Raw genomic sequence first — 20923 nt, forward strand, 5'->3', positions numbered from 1 at the left:
AAATACCAAATAATCGAGATTTTGGTATTTCTTAAATGCCCACGAGTAACCATACTCTCATTCGGCTTTTGTTCTGTTGCTGTTTCTTTTTATTGTTTGTTGTCAGTCACTTGTGTTATTATTGTTTTAAATAATGGGCGATTTGAAGGCACTGATTTCCATCGATGGCGAATCAAGCACTGAGGATGATCCAATCGTAATACAAAAGGAGGCAGGTCCAACTTCCAAAGCTGTGCAGGATTTTGGACTCCACCAAAGCGAAACGCCTTCCACTAGTGCTAGAGGAGCGACACTTTCGAGGAATAACCACTTATTGGATGTTGATCAGCCGCTGATAATGGGTAACGATTCAGTGCCTCCCAATATTGTGAGTATCCATCAATGTAACTAATGTAAACTAAATTAGAATGAATCACCGCTTCGGGTTTTGAGCGTGCTTATCTCTAGGGCCTTATATTAATTTTATTACTTTATGCGCATTGTTTTAAGCCAATTAATGGAAGTGCAGGCAGCTCAAATAGGAACATCGACAACAGCGAACCCATTTTCCACCTGAGATCCCGCACAGCAGCTGCATCCACGCCCAATTACGAGGTACGTACATACATATGTTCCCGTATGGGGTGCACCTTGATACGATTACCAAAAACTTATCCACTTACAGAGCTTGGACTACGAAGTATGCGAGAACACGCTCTTCCAGGATGAGCAGCGTAAAAGGCTGACAGAGCGATTCTCCCTGCGCAAGGATATCATAAGATGGATAATTTTTATACAGATTGGCATTATCACCGCACTGATAGCTTGCACCATAGATATTATTATCGAAGAGCTCTCGAAACGAAAGTACACATTCCTTTACAATTGTATGTTTTAGTTTCCCTTTTGATAAATTTATTTCATGGAATATTAAGTTATGAACATTTATTAATGCATACTAAATGTTTTCCTTTCAGCTGTTAAGGAAAATGTACCCCTAAGCGATGCTTCCGATAGAGATCTGCTCATTCCATACCTTTACTGGCTCCTCTTCAGCATTGTGCCCGTGGCCTTTGGAGCAGCCATGGTCACCTACATTGAGCCCATAACCGCCGGCAGTGGCATTCCACAGGTGAAGAGCTATCTGAACGGCGTCAAAATACCGCGTATTGTAAGGATTAAAACGCTGGCTGTGAAGGCCATCGGAGTTATAACCTCGGTGGTGGGTGGTTTGGCCGGAGGAAAGGAGGGTCCAATGATACATGCTGGAGCCGTGGTCGCCGCCGGAATTTCGCAAGGCAAAAGCACCACGTTTGTAAAGGATTTCCGCATATTCAAGGCTTTCCGGGATGATCACGAGAAAAGAGATTTTGTTCTTGGAGGCGGAGCCGCGGGAGTTTCAGCTGCTTTTGGAGCTCCAATTGGAGGCATGCTTTTTTCACTGGAGGAAGCGGCTAGTTTCTGGAACCAGAATCTTATTTGGCGCACCTTGGTGGCCTCCATTATCAGCGTATTCACCTTGAACATCGTTTTATCAGCTTACCATGGCTTAAACGATTTCACATTCACGGGTCTCTTCAACTTGGGCAAGTTTGATACGCCCTTGAAATTCGACTACTTTGAGCTGCCCATCTTTATGATTCTTGGAGTAACTGGTGGATTACTTGGAGCAGCCTGGAACTCTCTTAATACGAAAATCAATAAATTTCGGAAGCGCTTCATTCCGTGGAAAATCGGAAAGGTTCTCGAAGCTATTGTAGTGGCAATGATGGGCGTAACTTTGGCTTGTCTGATGATCTACTTTATCAACGATTGTCGTCCACTGGGCAACGATCCGACCAACAATCCTGTACAGCTTTTCTGCGAGGACAACGAATATAATGCCGTGGCTGCCTTGTGGTTTCAAACGCCAGAGGCTACAGTCAGATCCTTGTTCCACGATCCTCCAGGTGATTATTTTTAAGAATAAACTTCTATAGTTTTAATCATTTTGGTGTTTGTTTCCTAGGATCCCATAAGATTCTGACGCTAGCCCTTTTCACAGTTGTTTACTATGTGTTGTCCTGCGCTACGTTTGGTCTTAATGTATCCTTGGGTGTCTTCATCCCAACTGCTCTGGTCGGCGCAGCATGGGGTCGTCTTTTAGCCATGCTTACCTACTATGTATTTCCACAGGCGGTAAGCAATGTCAGCCATACCGTTTTCAATAAACTAAATCATGATATTCAGGAGTTCCTGCATCCGGGAAAATATGCCCTAATTGGAGCTGCAGCTAACTTGGGTGGAGTGCTTCGGATGACCATTAGCTTGTCAGTTATTTTGATGGAAACCACTGGCGTGGAGACGTCCTTCTTCTTTCCCCTTATCATTGCACTTATCAGCGCCAAGTGGGTCGGTGACTACTTCAACGAGGGCATCTACGATACGCAGATCCAAGTAAATCATGTGCCCATGCTGACATGGGAGCCATTGCCGCAATACAAGGGTCTGAAAGCTCGCGATATTCTGAGCAAACCAGTGGTCTGCATCAAGCTCCACGATTCCGCTAATTACATATACCAGATGCTCAAGAAGTGCGACCACAACGGATTTCCGGTGGTCGATGATGTTCGCGGGGTAGGATCAAAGAAATTTTACATAACTCCATGTTATTAGTATTTTACCAATCTTGCAGGATCGTCGATCGGAGGGTCGCGTTTGTGGCATCATCTTGCGCTCGCAACTGATTGTTATTTTGCTCAAATCCCTGTATGTGGAGAATAAACGATTCTGGCTGCCAGAAACTTCGATTCAGACTTTCAGGGACGTCTATCCGCGTTATCCATCAATCAAGGTATTGATTAGTATTACAAAATTATTAGGGAAAATATTTCAAGTTTCTTATTTTAGAGTGTTCGCAAGCTAGATGACAAAATCAATTACACTGTGGACTTGTCCATGTTTATGAATCCATCACCTATTCGAGTCAATCCGGTGAGTAATGTTACATTTTATGAAATTTCCCCAAGCACTGATTGAATATCAAATTGTTTTTTAGCACGATTCGGTGCCTAGAATTTTTCAGATTTTCCGCGCTTTGGGATTGCGTCATTTGCTGGTCATCAACAATGAGAACCGCATTGCTGGCATTATAACGAGAAGGGATTTCATTTACAAGTAATTTTGCATTCAATGCACTTTTACGAAAATTTATCGAATACCAAAAGTGGGTCTAATTAAATCAAATAATTCCATTCACTTTTGATAAACTTTTGTTTTAATATCTGCGCAATACATTTTTACAATTTAACTTAATAACCTTAAACGCGTAAAATATAAACAATAGTATTCACAAGGAATTGTACAAGGTTTGTATGTGGGTGTTTTGCTTGATTTGTATTAAAAATACGTTACACTTATGATAAAGTAAAAGAGCTTGGTTTTATAAAATCTTAAAACACTAAACAGACGTGTTCTGGTTCCTAGTTACTGCACAACTGTCTCGATCGGTTTCTAGTGCAAAATCGTTAAAATTATCCGTGACTTAAATTGTGGTCTTGCGATTGTGTTTAAGGTGTATGTGGCTCTAGGCATATAAACTTTATATCTTAATTCTAAAAGCGCATCAATAAAACAGGACGCTGCCGTCGTAAAATTAATTCTAAAATTTATGCAACGTAAGACTATAAAATTCTTATTTAGGAGCACTTTCGCCTAAGATTAAATGACTTTTTGTACAATATGAAAAAGAGCTTTCCTTCGTTCATCAATCAATTTCCAGAGCCCAATGCCATGCCGGACATTAAACAGTCGATCGCGGGTTGGTATAGCTGCAATCTCGATGACCGCGTCGAGGAACTGGTATCACATTTAAAACACTATTTATTTTAATGCAGGCAATTCATCCCACATCTTCTCATTGTCGTCATGAGAATGAAGAATCTGGCCATGCAGCGACCACTGCTGTTGTTGCTGCCATTCACGCCGGTTAGCTCTCCATGGGTCGCACCTGTTGCAGTGCCTCTGCATTCGGTGTTGTCGCAGCTGCTGCACTATTGCAATGCTGCTGCTGCTGTGGTGACGCATTGGTATTGGTGGTGGAGTCCGCGGACAAAATGCTACTGTTGCACATCGAGTGGGAAGTCGAGGATACTGTCGCCGATCCCTGCACATTGTTCACCGTTGAAACTGAGCCTGGTGGCACGGAGTTGACCGCCGGAACTGTCCCATCTGGAGTTGGAGCATTGGCACTCATCAAACCGCTCACTACACTCTGCACCACTCTGTATCTGTTGTAGATGCGATACGGTGTCTTCGAAGTATCCTTCTGCTGTACCGTCTTGGTTTTACTGGCGGATCCCCAGCCGCTGGCATTGATTTGGTCTGCCGTCTTGCCCAGCAGCCAGTCGACGCAGTTCTGCTGCAGTTGCTCGCTGACATGTTGCTGAAGCCACTTGTTAACGTACGTTTGGAAGTGAGCGTATTTCGCCTGAGTTACGCGGCAATGACTCTGCACAGAAATAAACAAATCAGTAAAGCTGCTTTCCTCCAAATGCCGCGTTTAAATAGAACACTCACCTTCTTGGCACGACGCACTGCATCGTACTTAAGTAGCTTGAGATTCTTGCTGGTCACAAAACATCGTCCGTTGCTGATATTTGTGCTGATCTCGTCGCGATCATTGAAGGCGTACTGCTCGGCCAGACCCACTTGTGGGGCGCCCAGCCTCTCCAGACGTTTGCCGCCCCAGCTGTTATTGTTATTATTATTATTATTGTTATTACTGCCGCCACCGCCGGAGGTGCTGCTGCTTGAAATGATACTGTCGACGGCGATGGATTCAACTGCCGCCGCAGTACCATGCTGCTCAATGCGATTCCGCTTATGTTCAAAAAACTGACGCACTTGCTCCTCAAGAAGCTTCGATCTCCGCTTGTTGCGCTGCAAAAAGCGCGCTTTGCGTGCTCCTCCGATTCCACCTTCTCTGTAGCGCAACTGGAATGAAAGCAATGCAAAAGTTAGTCTTTATTGTGAGTAATTGCGACAATTGCCGGCGACAATGCAGCCAAGAGCACTTGAAATACGGCGGCAATTTAACATGCTCACAGAATATACGAGAATACTTAAAGCTGGGAATGCTGAGATGTGTGGGCTGTGTATTGTAGCGTTACGGAACAGTTTACAGATATGAACTATATTAAGGGAATTGTAGACATAAAGAACACAAGAGGATGAACACCAGGCCAACAAACACAAAGCCGAAGACATAGACTCACACGCACATGGGGACAAGGACAAACACAAACCAAAGTACATAAAATACAGGGTGAAAGGCGGAACGAAACAAAATCAATCACAACTACAAGTACAATCAAAACACAAAGAACATAAATATAACAAATATTAAGCTTAATCTAAGTGAATCAAAGAGTTGCACAATGCGATGATGACTTACCTTGCTTAAACTTAAGTCTGTGTGGCAATTACTGAGTTCGATTGTGGCTCTAGCCCGGAAAAAGGAAACCCCAGGACCCCCTCAAGACAGACCATCCCATCCCACTGTTTCAATAACTTTGAACATGTCTTTTTAATGGGCTGCTCCAGATATATTTCTCATTTTCACTCTCCAGTAATGTCCACAGTTGTGATTGTGTGTGCCATTTAATTTACAATTATTGAGTGTGTGGAGTGGTGTGTGTGTGTTTTCTTATGCCTAGATATAAAAATGTTTACCGAATTTAAAAGACATTTGTCTGCTTCCTTTACAAAATTAGCTACTACACGTTTTACACATAATAATACATACATTGACCGATTACCATTAGCATTAGCATTACGTTATGTACAGTTAAAACACGTTAATTACTATATACATTTGTGTAAAGTGTAATTTAGGCCTATAGTTAAACGCAATAGTCTTATTAACATCAGAAGCACCACTCACACACACCACAGCCCAAACCACACCATTACCATCTTTGTATGCATCTTCTTCATCTTCATGTTCAACCTCACATCATCACATCATAGGTACCGTATCTTCGATCACCCGATATAAGAAACTCTCTATATCGCTATAGATAACTCTTTTGGGTAACTCAAGGCATAACAAAATCAGAAGGGAATGCAACAAGCGCGTGCCTACGTTATTGTTATCATCATCTACTATTTTACATAATGTCTGTTGTTATGCATGTTCGTGGATGGAATACTACATTTAATTAAAGTGTGTACTTTGGGTTCTGTTTCTTCGTTGGTTCTGCAGGTTATTGTTTGGTGACTCTGAGAAAATAATGCATTACATTTAATGTGTGTGAGTGGGTGGCGGTGGAGGGTGTGTTGAGCGTGGTAGTAGTAGTAGTAGTAGTAGTGGTGGTGGTGGTGGTGGTGGTGAGTGAAAGGGTTTGGTGTTTCAATTTCTCTTATTCCGGTTTTGGTAATCAAAAAACAATTATTACTATTTCATTTTGCAATATGACTTTTTCTTCTTCTTATTCAATGAAATTATCAAAACTATGTTATTTCAAGCCTTGGTATTGACCTGGTACGAAAAAATAAATTGGAAAAAAATGAGAGAAAAGAATGCAAAAAAGCATTAATTAGTGAATATTTTCTTGTCCTTTTTATGTACTTTCTTTGCTCGTATGCAAGCAGCGTATTCTTTTGTATGCATACGAAATGTGGGCGATTAATAAGTTGGCGGCATGTTGATAAATGATACCAAAACGAAAACATACAATAATAGAAATAATGTCACAAGCTGGCGAAACTAAGGGATTTAAATAATAGAAAGTGCAGCGGAAAAAGTCGATAGGTAACAACAGATAGATAACAGAAGATATATTTATATATATAGATATATATATATACAGAATACAGTACGGTAGGATGTGGAATGTCCTGTCCATCGTCTAAATCAGGTGACAGGTTTGTATGTACAGTGGAAGTACCGAAAACACAACTCATGAGTAGAACAGGGAATCAAAAACGTAAACGTAAACATAATCGAAATGAACAACGAAATACACTAACAACATGGTTAACCACTCTTCAAGCACACACCACACATAGCTGCTCCGGCTCCGGAGCATCTCATCGCTGCCTTGCGACACTTACCTCGGCAGTATCTTCGTCCGCCTCCGTCTTGATATCGGACGCCTCTACAACGGTGTCATTGCCGAGCGCCGAATTGGAGCCGGCAGTATTGCCACCACCGCCGAGCGCAGGATTCGCCAACCGCTCCACATACTTGCTGAACTTCTGGGCCTTCAACGCAGCCGGCTTATCGACTTCCTCGGGCTCCGAATCAAGCAGCTCTATGGTTACTCGGCAATCGATTTTATACTGCAAATGTAGTTTTTGTTAGTTAACTTCTTTAACTTCGGTGCTGCATTCTACAACTTACAATGTACACTTTGAAGCAATTCTCATCGTTGAGAATGCTCTCCGCTTTCCGCTGATACGACATCTCCCTGTCAAATGTCTTGTGCGCATCTCGACAGAATCCGCCGGTGCAGCCACGCCTTTGCTCCGTTGCAAACAGCTCCACACAATCCAGTGCTGCTCTTTCCGTGACACAATATTGCAGCTGGCGAACAGCATTGGACACAACCTAAAGATGAACAAATGCGAGAAGTTTAGTTTATTATGGTTCAAAAGAAAAGGTTTTAAGAAAATATAGATATCACTTTTTTGAATAAAATTTGAACACTTACCTTATCCAGCGTGAAAGAGATGTAGGCATAAATGCCAAACATTTCTCGCATCGTGTCCTCGAACGTATTCGAGTCCATGTTGCCGTCTAGGACGTTCTTGAGCATATCAAGGAAGGTGGGATAGTAGTCTTCAACTTGAATCTCCGGCTTGGGCTTAAGCCGCAGCGCAGTGGCTGTGCTCTCCCTTCGATTCACCCTACAGCGCTCCTCCTCGATGGCCAGCAAACGCGCTCGTTCATACATAACATGCAAACGGTCGCAGAGAATCGCATGTAGCCGCAGGAATAAATACCAATTGTTGTTAGCGAAGAACAGCGTGTAGGATTCGTCCTGTTTAGGATAAGAAAACAATATTTAATACATGTTGTTTTTAAAAGCGTTGTTCAACATACTTCACGTTGCCCGTGCGCGTGCGGTGGTAGAAGCTTTGGATTGGAAAAGTCCGCAGGATGTTCCAGTTTGATTTCCACATCGACGCCTGCTCCTGCAGTGTCTTGGGCTTGCCTGGGACTCGTGGCAGCTCCAGAGCTGGTGCTACCGGCTCCTTCCTCTTTGTGCGACGAAAGGGGGTCATCCTTTGGCTTGCCTTCGGCTCCTGAAACAGTTGACGATGCCGCTGATGCTGCCGCCGCTGCTGAGGATGTTGATGGCGTTGCATCGTCCACAGGCGTCGCTGAAGATCCCGTTAACGTGGACGCTGCAGAAGATCCAGTCGTCGCTTTGGAGTCATCAGTCTCTTTCTTAATGCCCGCTGGTGTTCCGCTGCTACTGCTTGCATTGCTACGCGCTGGAGAGGCACTTTCACTGGGCGTACTCTTGGCATTTCGAGTCGAAGACTCCGTGCGACCCAGTGGCGAGTCCACGTCCATTTTCGTATTGTCATCTACCAAAAATGGAAAGGCTATATAGAGAAACGGTGTGCACAACACATATGTTCGGATATTCGATGCAGTTCAAGGGTCAGTGTGTGGGTGTTGGTGCATTGCAGTCCAGTTTTGGTTTTATTTTATTTAATAGCATTTTGATTACGTTAAAAAATTTGTTTTTTTATTTGTTTATGTTTATTTTTGTTATTAATTGCAAAAAAAAAATGGAGAAAAAGAAACAAAAAACATACACTATGTTAAAAAATACAATCGGGCAAAAGTTATTAAAGAGAAACTTTATGAATTGAAAGAAAATTAGTCAATCAAATTTCTATCGGGTAGTAAATTTTTTACATGACTAGTTAACGTTTCAAAATCACAAAGCACAACTCCTTAATAAAAAAAATTAATATAAATATTTTTAGTATGAGTACTGATGATGAAGAGTTTTAAGTCAACGCTTAAAGAGCTCTTGGAAATATTAGTTAGTTTTAGAAGCTACTAAATTAAAGAATAGTGTTAGCGCAACAGAAATAATAAATACGTTGGAGGTTAATTGACAGTGAACTGATGGTTTTAGGAATTTTGACCAAGATAACTTACCGTCATCGCGTTCGTCGTCGCTTAGTGGCTGTCGTGGCGCGAAGAAAAGGTCAGGCACAAATTGTCGGATGATCTGCTTAATCTTTTGCTTCTCCTGCTTCTGGATGCCAGTCTGGCGCTTCACATGATGAATCAGCAGGTTGGCGGCATCGTCCAGAATGGTTTTGTCCTTGTAGGGCAGCACCAGATGCGGCCCAAACGGTTCCATGGCGTCGTCCTCTTGGTCATGCCGCTCATCGTACAGCGTCTCGATTTCGTTAAACAGACTCTTTGAGCGCAGGGCTTTCATGTCGTTGGGCTTGAAGTTGATGGCCTGGTGATCGAGAGACTTGAGGTAGTACTTCTCGTTCTGTTCCCGCCATTGCTTATTGAAGGTCTGAAAAAAGGAAGTGTTCATTTAATTTACATAAATGTAAAGCAATGAGAGAGTTCACTTACCTTTTGCGCTTCTCGCCACTCCTCCTCCTTGACTTTCAGTCGCTTCAGTACAATAGGCACCGCCACAAACGGATTTTTCTTCATTCCCGTGATTATTTCTCCCGACTTGTCGCCGTAGATGCGATGAATGGCCCGCTGGTGTATCGTTTGGGATGTGCCGCCCAGATGATCGTCCAGATGGAATTTGCTCAATTCTTCGGTGGACATTCGTGACATTTTCTTTTGTAAGTTCTCCAGCACTCGAATCGTAGCACTATTAACCTCGATGACCAGGTCCAGCTCGAATCGCTCGTCCTCCGTTCTGTGAATATTCCTTTTGTTTAGAGCGTGCGCATTGGTTAATTGAAATAAACGAAAGCCAAAGAAACAGAAGATCCAAAACAAATGATAGATGTGTAAGTTGAGAGTAGAATATAGATGCGGTTACAAAAAATAACATGAAACTAAATCTATCCTTTTTAATAAATGAAGATTTAAAATTTTTTGGTTTTTTAAAACAAATTTCTTAAAATTATAACCGCACATATTAGACTCAAATGAAAACAGAAAGGAAACAAAAGTACCAATAAAGAAGTAGTATTGATTTTTCTCGTGACTTATTTAATGTGGAACTGTTAAGTAAAAAGGTTAAAGGAATATTTCTTACCGGTAAATTGTCTCCTCGAACTGAGTTTTTCGCGATGTAACAAAAGTGGAATCCTCGCTGGCCCACGTCGGGAACGATACCCATTTGTCGTTGAGCACTTCCCGGCAGAGAGCCGTCCGTCCGCTGCACTTCTTAGGTACTGTGGTCTGCGGCAAAGCACAATAGGATGCACCCAGCCGCTTGCACGAAGACAGATCCACATCCTGGACGTACTCGGCGGCACTCTGGTGACTGCTACCTCGATCATGGGAACTATTACTACTTCCACCTCCCTGACGTTGCGTTGCGGCTAAGGGCATGCCGTCAATCAATCCTCCAGCAGGTTGACCAGAGGGCGGTCCCAGAAAGTCGGTGAACCATCTCAGCAGGTCGGGGAACTTCATCAAGAACGGTGATACCAGACCAAGAAGTTCCGTTTTGGAGACAATTTCCTGGTTAAAAAGGGTCAGGCATCGCAGGAAGTTGTCGTAGACCTCTGGACTTCTTAACGCCTTGCGCACCTTGTCAAAGAACGCGGCGTCGGAGATGGTGCACTTGGTCGATGCTTCGGAAAAGCTGACATCGCGACAATAAGGCTTCGGTCGCTTAGCAGGCGGCGCTCCACTAGAATAGTGTCCGACTAAACTGTCATCACCCGGCCTCCTCGTAGCTGAACCAGAGTTATGCTGTCCATGTGGACCAGAGGACAATGGTGACGTGGCGTAACTAATTCCCGGCGAACTGCGGTCGAGGGAATTGTCCGAAATGTGCGGCATGGAACCAATCACCGAAGGGATGCCATAACTTGGCGATTTCTTTGCGTTATGACCGTGCGTTAGATTCTGGTTTGGCACATGGCCAACGTACTTTTGCACATGATGATTATTTCGGTGCTCCTTATCGTACGACACCATCACGCTGGCTCCCACTCCAGGCCGCCCGATATTGGCGCCCGCTCCAGTTCCGGCCAAATGATGATGGGCTCCAACTCCAGCTCCTCGCTGATGCGCTTGCTGCTGCAGACCCGCGTGATAGTCCTTCTCAAAGAGAATATCGTTCCGCGTCGCACTCAGGCCTGAACCGATCACATGATTCTGCTGTTGCTGATTATTATTGTACGTCTTAATGCTGACACTGGTGTTCACCGCCGAAAGGTTTCCTATAGCCGCTGCATGGGCGCTATTGTCGATCTGAGGAAGAGTCGTTGCACCCAAATGCAGAGGGGATCCACTTGGCGCTGGCGAAGCAGACGACATGGTTATGTGAGCTCCACCGCTCAAAGTAGCCGTGGGACGCTTGCCATGATCATTGTGCACAGATGCTGACTTGGACATGTACTGTCCGGACTGGTTGGTGGCATCAGGAAGAAACTGGCCAAACTCTCTAAGCAAATCCTCATCCTGGCCAAAAAGCTTAGCCACCTGCGTGTACACCTCCTGTTCGGTGAGCATTTTACCCTGGTTCAGGCTGCCCTCCTTCATCACCTTTTGCTCCTTCTGATAGGCGTGCAGAATTTCGAGGAATTTCTTGTACTTGGCCGGCTGGTTTTGGAAACGATTCTGTTTGTGAAAAAAGAAGAAAAGATTATAAGTAACCTATAAAGTTTTTAATGATGTTGAGCAGACGTTACCTTGATCTTATTTACATAGGTTATGGCGTGATTGAACTCCACCGGCTGATTCTGCTGTCCCGTCTCCCCAAGCAAAATCGATTGATGCGCCTGCTGGATGTGATGCAGATTGTGCTGCGCCGCTCCCGCACCTGGCCCACCTCCTGCTCCTCCATGAGGGCTAAGCTCACTTAGAGAATTGGGCGTTGGAGGTCCACCGACAACTATACTAGCAGACGCATTCACGTTTGCCGCAGCCCCAGCCACTTGCCCAGTAGGTGTTATGGTGGCCCTTTCTCGATCTCTCGAGTAGTTCTGCGGTACATTGTGCGCCGATACGGAGATGCCTGGCTGTCCGGGCACTACGGCGTTTGTCGCCGTAGAGTTTGTTACACTCACGTGTACATGACCACCGCCTGGAGATTGTGATTGAGGAGGCGTCGCCTGTTGCAAGGCATGAATAGTGGTCTGGGTAAGCGAGGCTCCGCCGTGGGTCATAAGATTTACAGCTCCAGCGGATTGAATCTGAGCCACAGCTGCTGCTGCGGCCGCTGCTCCAGCCCCTGTTGCCGGTGTTAAAGTTGCAGCATTGTTCGTCTTTATGGCGATATGTCCGGCACCGGACATCGAGCTATTTCCGGTAAGCATGTGCACCGTTCCTGTGCTCGTTGGCGCTCCCGGTGGTGAGGGCATCGAAACCACCGGCACCGAACAGCCAAGAGCATCCGAATGAATTTCGATCTTGTAACCCGGAGGCAAGAACATGTTGAAGCCGTATATCAGCTCTGTGTGCCCCTTGAAGAGTGTGGAGACTCGCTCAATCACTCCGGGTGTGTCGATGCAGTGCGACTTGAATTCCTTCATGATGTCGAGGAAGTTGTTGTAGATTTGCGGCTGGTCTGCATACTGGTACTTTACTTGGTCCAGGTAGCTCAATGCATCCTCCACTTTTAAGCGTGGCGTGGCATTTCCCGACTGTCCTTGTGGTGGGGTGGTTCCACCCACTGGGATACTGTTGGCAACCACGGACGATGGAGGAGTTTGGGCCTTGCCCAAAGGTGACTGTTGAACTGGTTGTTGCTGGGAAATCGTGGCTAGATTGCCCACCGCAGTCGCCACTGTCTGGGTGCCGCTGATTGTACGCTGACGGATTGTGCCCGTTTGTGAGCTGCTGGATACAGTCTGTGCACTGGCAGGATTGTTCGCAGCTCCTCCTCCTGTGACATGAATCTGTACCGTGTTCGCGCCATCCGCTGTGTTGGCTTTCAGAGTTCCACCAGCCTGTATCGAAGCCACACTATAAGCTAATAAGATCAAGAAAAAAATCATATGAATGTCAAATGTATTTCATCAGAGGTGGAAATAGATTACTTACATGTTGTATACTGTAATGTTTGCGTTCCCGTGCTCCCTGTGGAGACCACCACGCCTCCTCCGCCGGCTGCAGAACCAACTCCTACGGCCACCTGGGATCCTGCTCCTACTGGTCCTCCAGCGGTAGTGCTATCCACAATCGAACTTGTGGTCTTCAAATTCGTAGCCGTCGGCGTGGTGGACGGCAAATAGGCAATGGTCTGTGCTCCTCCATGCTGTGGAGTAAGGATGCGATGGTGAATGGAACCGATCCCGCTGATGGTGGCGTTATGAGCACTGGGCACGACGGTACCAATGGTAACGCCCGTCGTATTGACGCCCACAGTAGCAGTGCCACCGCCGCCGGATGTTGGCCCACCTCCAGCTACGCCGACGACACCAACACCCACACCTCCTGAGGTCTGAGGAACGGGTCGTGTGCCAAATTGCACCTCGTCTACGCGGGTGCGTTTCATCATCTTTTTTGTTGCTCTGTTCTTGGCGGAGCTTAAAATCCTGTACTGCTGCTTCTTCTTTCTGAGCACTTTGTTTCTCCCTGGATCCTTGCCCAAGTGCAAGGACTCTGGCTGCTCTATGTGAGTGACCGCCCTCTATGAGCGTATGTAATATGCAACGAACGGTCGGGGTCGCAACTCTTGATCTTGGACTGCTCGTGGATGCGACATATGTTGTCTATGCATTTGGTCGCCCCGCAAGCGGCAAATGCGCTCGAGTTCTAAGGTAGAGAAATTGGACTGACGGCTGGTTATCTGCTGCTGGTATTGCTGCGCCGGTGATTCGCCTCTGCCACGTAGCGTTTGGAGTTCTTTCTGAATATCACTGCAAGCAAGAGAAGGGAAACTGTTACAACAATGTCGACATTTAATGTATAAAAAAAAACCCCAAATAATTAGGTTTGCGTTTCTTTTTTAATGAAGTTAGTCATCATTAAATTCTGCATTAGTTATCTTATACATTAATACTAGAATTTCTTCACTGACACTGGTTTTGCTAAGTTTGGTTTACATTGAAAATGAGAAAGGCATACATTTATTCTTCCAAATATACTTTTCCATATACTTTAGACCACGAGTCTTCCTTATTTTCCCAAAACATGTTAGCTAGTATAGCACAGCTGATTGATCAATTCGGTCTATATCTTCACAGATATCGAAACGATTGCACATTTCAACAAGGAAAAAAGGTGAAATAAAAAGCCACGGGGGAATTCTTCTTTTAGCCGTATCACAAAAACTGCAGAGTGGAGAACGATGTCTCTGTATTGGGGGTTCTGGATTCGGGGGAGGAGATAGAGATGGGGGACAATAGGAATGGAATGAAGCGGTGGAGCTGTGACCAATAACAACAACAGCAACCAGAGAATGGTTCATATAGACGGGAAGGAGATCGTGGAGTGGAAGTTGAGTCTTGGAGGAGAGTGAGTGCAAGGCAAAAGGAGGAGCGCGTAGTTCACTTTGGTGTGTGTACGTTCAACCGGAATTGGGCGCGCGCTTTGTTATTGCTTTCAGCGGTACAGTAAAAACTTCCTAAGCGAGCTTTCTGTGTACACCTTCGAGTGTGTGTGTATGTGTGTACATTTCAGTATTTGTAAATGTGGAAGGTGCCAAATGCCCCATGCACGACATCGGCTTGCATAGAATTCAGACGCACACATAGAAAATATTTATATATCGATACCGCCAAGGGGGAGGGCGGGTTGGTTTGTGAGCACTGCTGGTACATATTCTGTATCTACAACTTACAAGAATAAGAAGAAGAAGAGTCAGAGGTAGCAGCAGCAGCAGCAAACGCAACAATGCAAAGGTGGTGATACGGTGGTGGTGGTGCAGCCACAGAGAGAACCGGAGAGAGCCGCATTTGTTGTTGAGGCGCAGTACATGGCTGATTTTTTTTTCAAAAAGGTATTTCACCCGTTTGGGGCCAAACTCACACACACAAATACATGGACACGGCCAGCATTTGGCGGGCATTCGAGAGAGAGAGCGACAGAAATGGAGAGAGCGCAACGCTGCGCAAACCAAAGAGCGTGAGCAAATATTAGGTGAATGGAAACCGCCTAGAAGATCATCCTGCTCCAACTAATTGAGACACCTCATCGAACCAACAGCTGCCCCCTTTTAGCATTTGTAAACAAATATTGGAGCACAGTACAGCCGCACAAAAGCTTTAGCCCTCGTTCTCTCTCCTGTCTCTGCCACCACAAACTATCCTTTAATAAATGAAGGTAAAACAAGTTCGCTCTTTTGAGCTCTCCCAACTGCCTTTGTTGTTATTGTAGTTTTGGATCCGCCATTAGTGCATATCAAACACATTTGCTAGCTCGCTGGTGTGTGTGTGTTTGACGAGAGAGGCTCCAAATTGGGGCGTTGTGTGCGTGTGTGTGCTTTGGGGAGACATGTGGGCAAATTTTCCCTCCATTTTTTAATTTTTTTTTTTTGGTTCAGCCCGCTCTATTACGTGCACACGTATAATCTTATCTGTTTTGTTATGTGTATACACAGCACAGCAGAATACGCAGCACAAAAGGCAGGCAGCGGAAAATATGCAAAAATTGTTGAGCACTAGCACTCGGTTTTGAACAACTGCAATACGAATCGGAATCATCGCGAATTAATATTTAGTTTTTTTCTGTTACTTTCTCACTCTGGCACACTAACACAGACGCAGAGTGGCGCTGCGCTATTAATAAATTTTGCAAATAAAACATATGGATGTGTAGAGAAATATGTACAATATATTCACATACATATATACTATTTCAGCATGAAGAAGCAACGGCAAACGTTTTGTGTAAATTCAAAACCGAATGAAAAAAAAAAACAGGCGGAGCAAAAACAACAAACGACGGATGGGCTGGGGAGCATGAAGTCGAGGAGCAGAAGGAAGATGTGAACAAAAAGAGGGCCACAAAATGATGCTCTCATTGGGGAGCCACACTCACACTACACTTGGCTGCTCTCGCCAGTACATGCGAATGGCGCATCAAAGCAAAAGTCAAGATAAGCGCACGAACTGAGCAAAGAACGAATCAACGAACGAAAATAAAACGACACTACGTTGAAAAAATACAGTCAGTTCATAAGCGAACCAAAAGCAATGGTTCAAAGCGTATGTATGTGTGTGGCTCTCCTCTCCGCCCTCGTTCAAGTGTGTGTGAGGAGAGCAGAAACTGTAGAGGCAGCAGCAGCAGCAACACAAACAACAACCACGTCTCCGTCGACGACTTTTTGTCTGTGCGCCTTCTATATGTATTCGCTATGCCATTGTTGTTTGAGTGTGTGTGAGTTTGTGCGTGCGTGTGTATATAAACCAATTGAAATTGACCTAACCTAAAAATGTTGTATTTTTCACAAGTTTTCAGTGGCACGAACGAGAATATTGTTTGAATCCGAATCCGCACTCCAAGTGCACTTGAAGGATAATGCTACTCTGCAATTTCCACGCCCCCCAACCGCCCACCGCCCATATTACACTTACATCAGCAATAAGCAGTTAGCTTCGTCGGTTGATATTCGGCTGTGTGTATGTATATTCGAAATGTATGTATATATATATGTACGGGGCGCGTATGTATATTTACTACAAAACTGCCGTTGGTTTTGTGGTGTTATTGGAAACTTTCACGTTTTACGCAGTATTTTGCACTTGCAACTACTATATCCGCACTCACTGGCACACCGAAATCTTTATTTTCACCGTTTTCTTTTCTTTCAGTAGCTGGGGCTCCGTTCCCAAGTTCAGTTTAAGTTTAACGCTTATTTCGATCACTTTGCACTTGGCTCTCTTCCTTAACTAGATCACACGGCTCGAATTTAAGACATTTTCTCCTAGGTAGATTGCTACTGCTATTCTATTCACAAATTTTTGGCGAGAGAACGTTTTCGTACATCTTAACGCCGCCGCAAACATTTTCGATTAAAACAGCGAAACGCGGCGGCCAGTCAGTTGGAGTCAGCAGAGAGAGCGAACAGAGTGTAAAACGAAGAGCGTGAGAGCGCGCGCGCAGTGTTGCTTTGGAATTCATTTTCTGCTGCTGCCGCAGCTAAAACAGGGTGGCAACTCAGCGGCGCAACAACTAAAATCCTCCGTCGAGCGCATTGAAAACACAGCAGTAGCTGACGGCAAAAAAAAAATAGTTTATATATCATTCATTACCTATAAGCAAATAATCACAATCAGTGGTTATTTTTATTAGCGGTGAGCGGTACCGCATGCAAATCGTCGCAAAATGGCGCTTAGAATTTGGATAAGAAACGAAATACGTGAAGCTTACGTAAGTGCGAGGACCAACAACAACGCTAGGAAGAGAGAAAAAAAGTTGTTTAGCAAACAGGGTGTACCGTTGTCACCTAGCCATGTGGTGGAAACGATGATCGGAGCATCTGGGTGAGACACCCTGTTTGCGGCAAAGAGAGAGCGGCTGTGAGAGCAGCGCACCCACACAAGCGAAACGAGTATACAGCGGATAGCGACGTCGGCAGAGCGTTTTAGCCGACCATTGCAGTACATATGTGAAATCGACGAAACCGAAAATCAGAAACCAAACGGACCACTAGCGAGCTACAACTCTGCCACGGCTACACTTTACACACTCATGTACTCCTCCACCACCTCACTCGCCAGCGCACTCACACACAGACGCGTGCGTGCGGAGAGAGGAAGTAAAAAATATGAAGGTAAAAAAAAAGCAAGTGCATCTCACCATGACAATGGCGGAACCATAAAAACACATGTTCCCATCTCGAATCGAACCGAATTCGGCGGCCAGCTCCTTCACAAAATAAAATAATACAGGAAAAAAATCTGTATACGCGCAAAAGTTGAGCTGCTAAAACATGGAAACCTTGCAGTTATCGATTCGTCTCGCTCATTGCGCAATGAAAAAAAAATGCAGCGGGGGCGGCGGATTCGAGAGAGCCTCTCTCTTTGTGAGCCACCTGCAGCAATAGGAAATGCAAATCCAACCGCCTTCCAATTTCCAGCTCGAAAGTTCAAAGTTCACATGCAACTAACTACTGGGTGCAGCGCATGTCCGAGGTGCACCGAAGTCCCTGGACCAAACAAAAAAATGGCACAAACCAAACTCTCCGACTTCCAGGCGCCGCAGGAAGGTTTGTTTGCCCTTCCATTGGGTATTATTGATGCTTTTTTCTATTGATAATAAAGCCAGGTGGTCTAGCATGTTCTAATTATTTATGTGCTTATTTCAGATATCGACGTCATGAAATGCGGCACTAGGAAATATTTACTGAATACAACGCTGATCAAGTGATATCTGAAATGTGGTAAAGTGCTTCTTGTCACACGGACACGGATCTCTATAAAAAACCAATTAGTTTGATATTCGTACGTGTTCTACAATTTATCAGATGTTTTTAACTCTCTTGAGTCACATGATATTTATGGTGATAAATACTTTTGGTTATTTATTGTTTGTTTGTCCTAAAAAATTTACAACACAGAAAATTTAAAATTTTTTTTTTATATTGCTTTACTATAAAATATATTCATTTTTTTGAGAAAAATATTAATATGAACTTTATTTAAATTTATTATTAATTCCCATCAAAACTATAAATCTATTTATGGATTAGAGAACCCTCCTCTTTATGTAAAAGATTATTCATAAATGTGCAGTTGAGCCAAATACGTGTTGTATCAAAATTATAAGCAATTGGAAAGTTTATAAATTAAAACAACGATTATACATTTGGGAATAGAAATAACACGATAGAATACAACGGCTTCAGTCTTGTTTACTAATTCAATACTTATCGAAATGTTAAAATAGTATATTCTAACATTCAGTTCAACTCTTAATAATATTTCGTCATTATATTGACTTGAAAAGGTTACAACTAAATATGTGTAAAGTGTTCAACGTCTAATACACTTCAACTTCGTTCCGACCATCAAGTTCAAGAGACTTGTTCGTTGGCCTCTGGCTAAAATACAATTGCGAATTGCAAACAATTGGTTGGCGACGCGGCAAGTGTTTTTTTCTCGGGAGAAAGATCGAGAGAAGTGTGGAGAGACTGCCAAAACTGGGGAGTTTGAGTTCAGAAGTAACTTGTTTTTCAAGTTTTCAAACAGCCAAAACCAAACCAGACTTAAAAGCCAGTCGAAACTTGAGGCGCTTCACAAAGAAAATTTGAGGAAAACGAGGAAAGCACTGATAATGTGCTTGTGTGTGTGCATTACAATTGGACCTCACAGAAGCAGTGAGCCCGATTTCAACGAATTATTTAATTAGAATCAACGTAAACCCGCAAATTGAAGGCTGAAACTGCTGTCTCGCTCACCTTGTGCACAATCACACATACGCGAGCACCAAAAGAGTACACTGAGCTGCCAACTGATTTGAAAAGCGAAATTAGAGTTTAAAAAATTATTTCAATTTTTTTGGTGATGTGGTTTCTTTTTGTTTTATTTTTTACTGCACAATTTGTATTAACCTTTTTCACGTTAAATAAGTTCTAAATTGTTTATACAAAACAAGAAATGACTATGAATTAAGAATGGTTTTGCGTACAAAGAGTTTTTTTGGCATAAGATTTCAACATCTTAACAAGTTGGCAGTTCTGGAGCGAATAAACGCAACAATAACAAAAGGTGAGCGCGGCAAACGCGCTCTGCCTCTTTCAGACAGCCACACACATAGCTGCATTCGTAGTGTGCGTGACTGCGTCATTGTTGTTGCTGTTCTCAATACCTTCCTTTCTTATTTTTATTTATTTTCTGAGGCACTTCTCTTTTTTTAAGTTATTTTATCCAACCGAAGATAATTAAATATGTTCAGCCACAAAAGCACACGTGCCAACAGATGGCGGAACCTTGTTTTTAATGTACATATACAAAACGGCGATAAGAGCGATTTCCATAAATATACACAATCGCAAAATTTGAATCCCAGATTCAGCTTGAAAACTCAAGTTCCTATCCCCGAAGAGGAGAATATTTAATTGGAAAAAGGCAGCAAATGCATTATTTTAAAAAGATTAATACCACTGGAAGTTGTGGTGCCGCCTAGCGTAATCAGTTGGGGCAAATTGAGGTTAGGTACGAACGTATTCTGGGCACCCACTCACTCACACACACACAAACACTCGACATGCATACAAGGGCGCGCACTTTTATTTTTCTATACATACCTGATTTTAATAAGTGATGTTTTTGTTTTTAAGTCTTCTTTTTACTACTGCCAGCAAGCAGACTTTTGGAAACTTTTGAATGTAGTGCGGCTACAACTTTCAGCTCCTTGAGGAGATAATGGGGGAGGGGGTGGAGAGAGAGAGAGAAAGGAAGAGAGTAGCGCGTGAGTGGCTACTTCTTCTTACATTTGCAACAAACACATGCAAACATTCTGCACACAAGCACATGCACCCGAAATCGATTTAATACTGCCTTTGTTGCAATATCTCGAAATATTTTTTTAAATTTTCGTTTAAATTTAACGCACGTAAATTCACTCGTGCTTTAGATTACAATGGAAATACACACACGTACACATGGGTATATGTATGCGCTATGATCAACCCCACGCCAGGAATTTACATTTTGTTTGACGAGATCTTCTAGATGATTTGAATTACTGCGCGCTGCGTCTGGTCTTTAGCACTTATTTATTAAGGCTCTCTTGTTAAATTTAATTAGTCGCACAGCCGTGAAAAATGACCAGCAATTACAACGAAATCCCAACTCGGTTTGTGTGCGGCGTCTATCGGGCAGTGGACAT

The 20923-nt window shown here is 43.8% G+C and overlaps 2 protein-coding genes across 8 annotated transcripts; one reads left to right on the forward strand and one right to left on the reverse strand.

Moving 5' to 3' along the window:
* Positions 1–64: 64 nt before the first annotated feature.
* Positions 65–3216, forward strand: LOC6608869 (H(+)/Cl(-) exchange transporter 7). The gene is made up of 9 exons (XM_032715427.1): positions 65–367; positions 490–594; positions 665–866; positions 957–1928; positions 1988–2157; positions 2209–2595; positions 2654–2812; positions 2869–2952; positions 3017–3216. Exons 1-9 carry the CDS (start codon positions 134–136, stop codon positions 3137–3139), a joined length of 2436 nt encoding a protein of 811 aa, XP_032571318.1. The 5' UTR covers positions 65–133; the 3' UTR covers positions 3140–3216.
* Positions 3213–20913, reverse strand: LOC6608870 (paired amphipathic helix protein Sin3a). 7 transcript variants are annotated; one of them, XM_002033548.2, is made up of 12 exons: positions 20340–20911; positions 13190–14007; positions 11836–13118; positions 10227–11764; positions 9581–9881; positions 9143–9518; positions 8066–8574; positions 7674–8003; positions 7364–7570; positions 7075–7302; positions 4537–4953; positions 3213–4468 (listed from the first exon to the last, which is right to left on the reverse strand). In XM_002033548.2, exons 2-12 carry the CDS (start codon positions 13644–13646, stop codon positions 3947–3949), a joined length of 6168 nt encoding a protein of 2055 aa, XP_002033584.1. In that variant the 5' UTR covers positions 13647–14007; positions 20340–20911; the 3' UTR covers positions 3213–3946. The 7 variants fall into 7 exon arrangements, 6 of the variants coding, with proteins under 6 accessions (XP_002033584.1, XP_032571315.1, XP_032571312.1 ...); XM_032715424.1 differs by having other exon boundaries at positions 8066–8556; positions 9581–9893; XM_032715421.1 differs by having other exon boundaries at positions 9581–9893.
* Positions 20914–20923: the final 10 nt, after the last annotated feature.

This window comes from Drosophila sechellia, chromosome 2R (genome assembly GCF_004382195.2).
Source record: "Drosophila sechellia strain sech25 chromosome 2R, ASM438219v1, whole genome shotgun sequence".
Taxonomy (NCBI): Eukaryota; Metazoa; Arthropoda; class Insecta; order Diptera; family Drosophilidae; genus Drosophila; species Drosophila sechellia.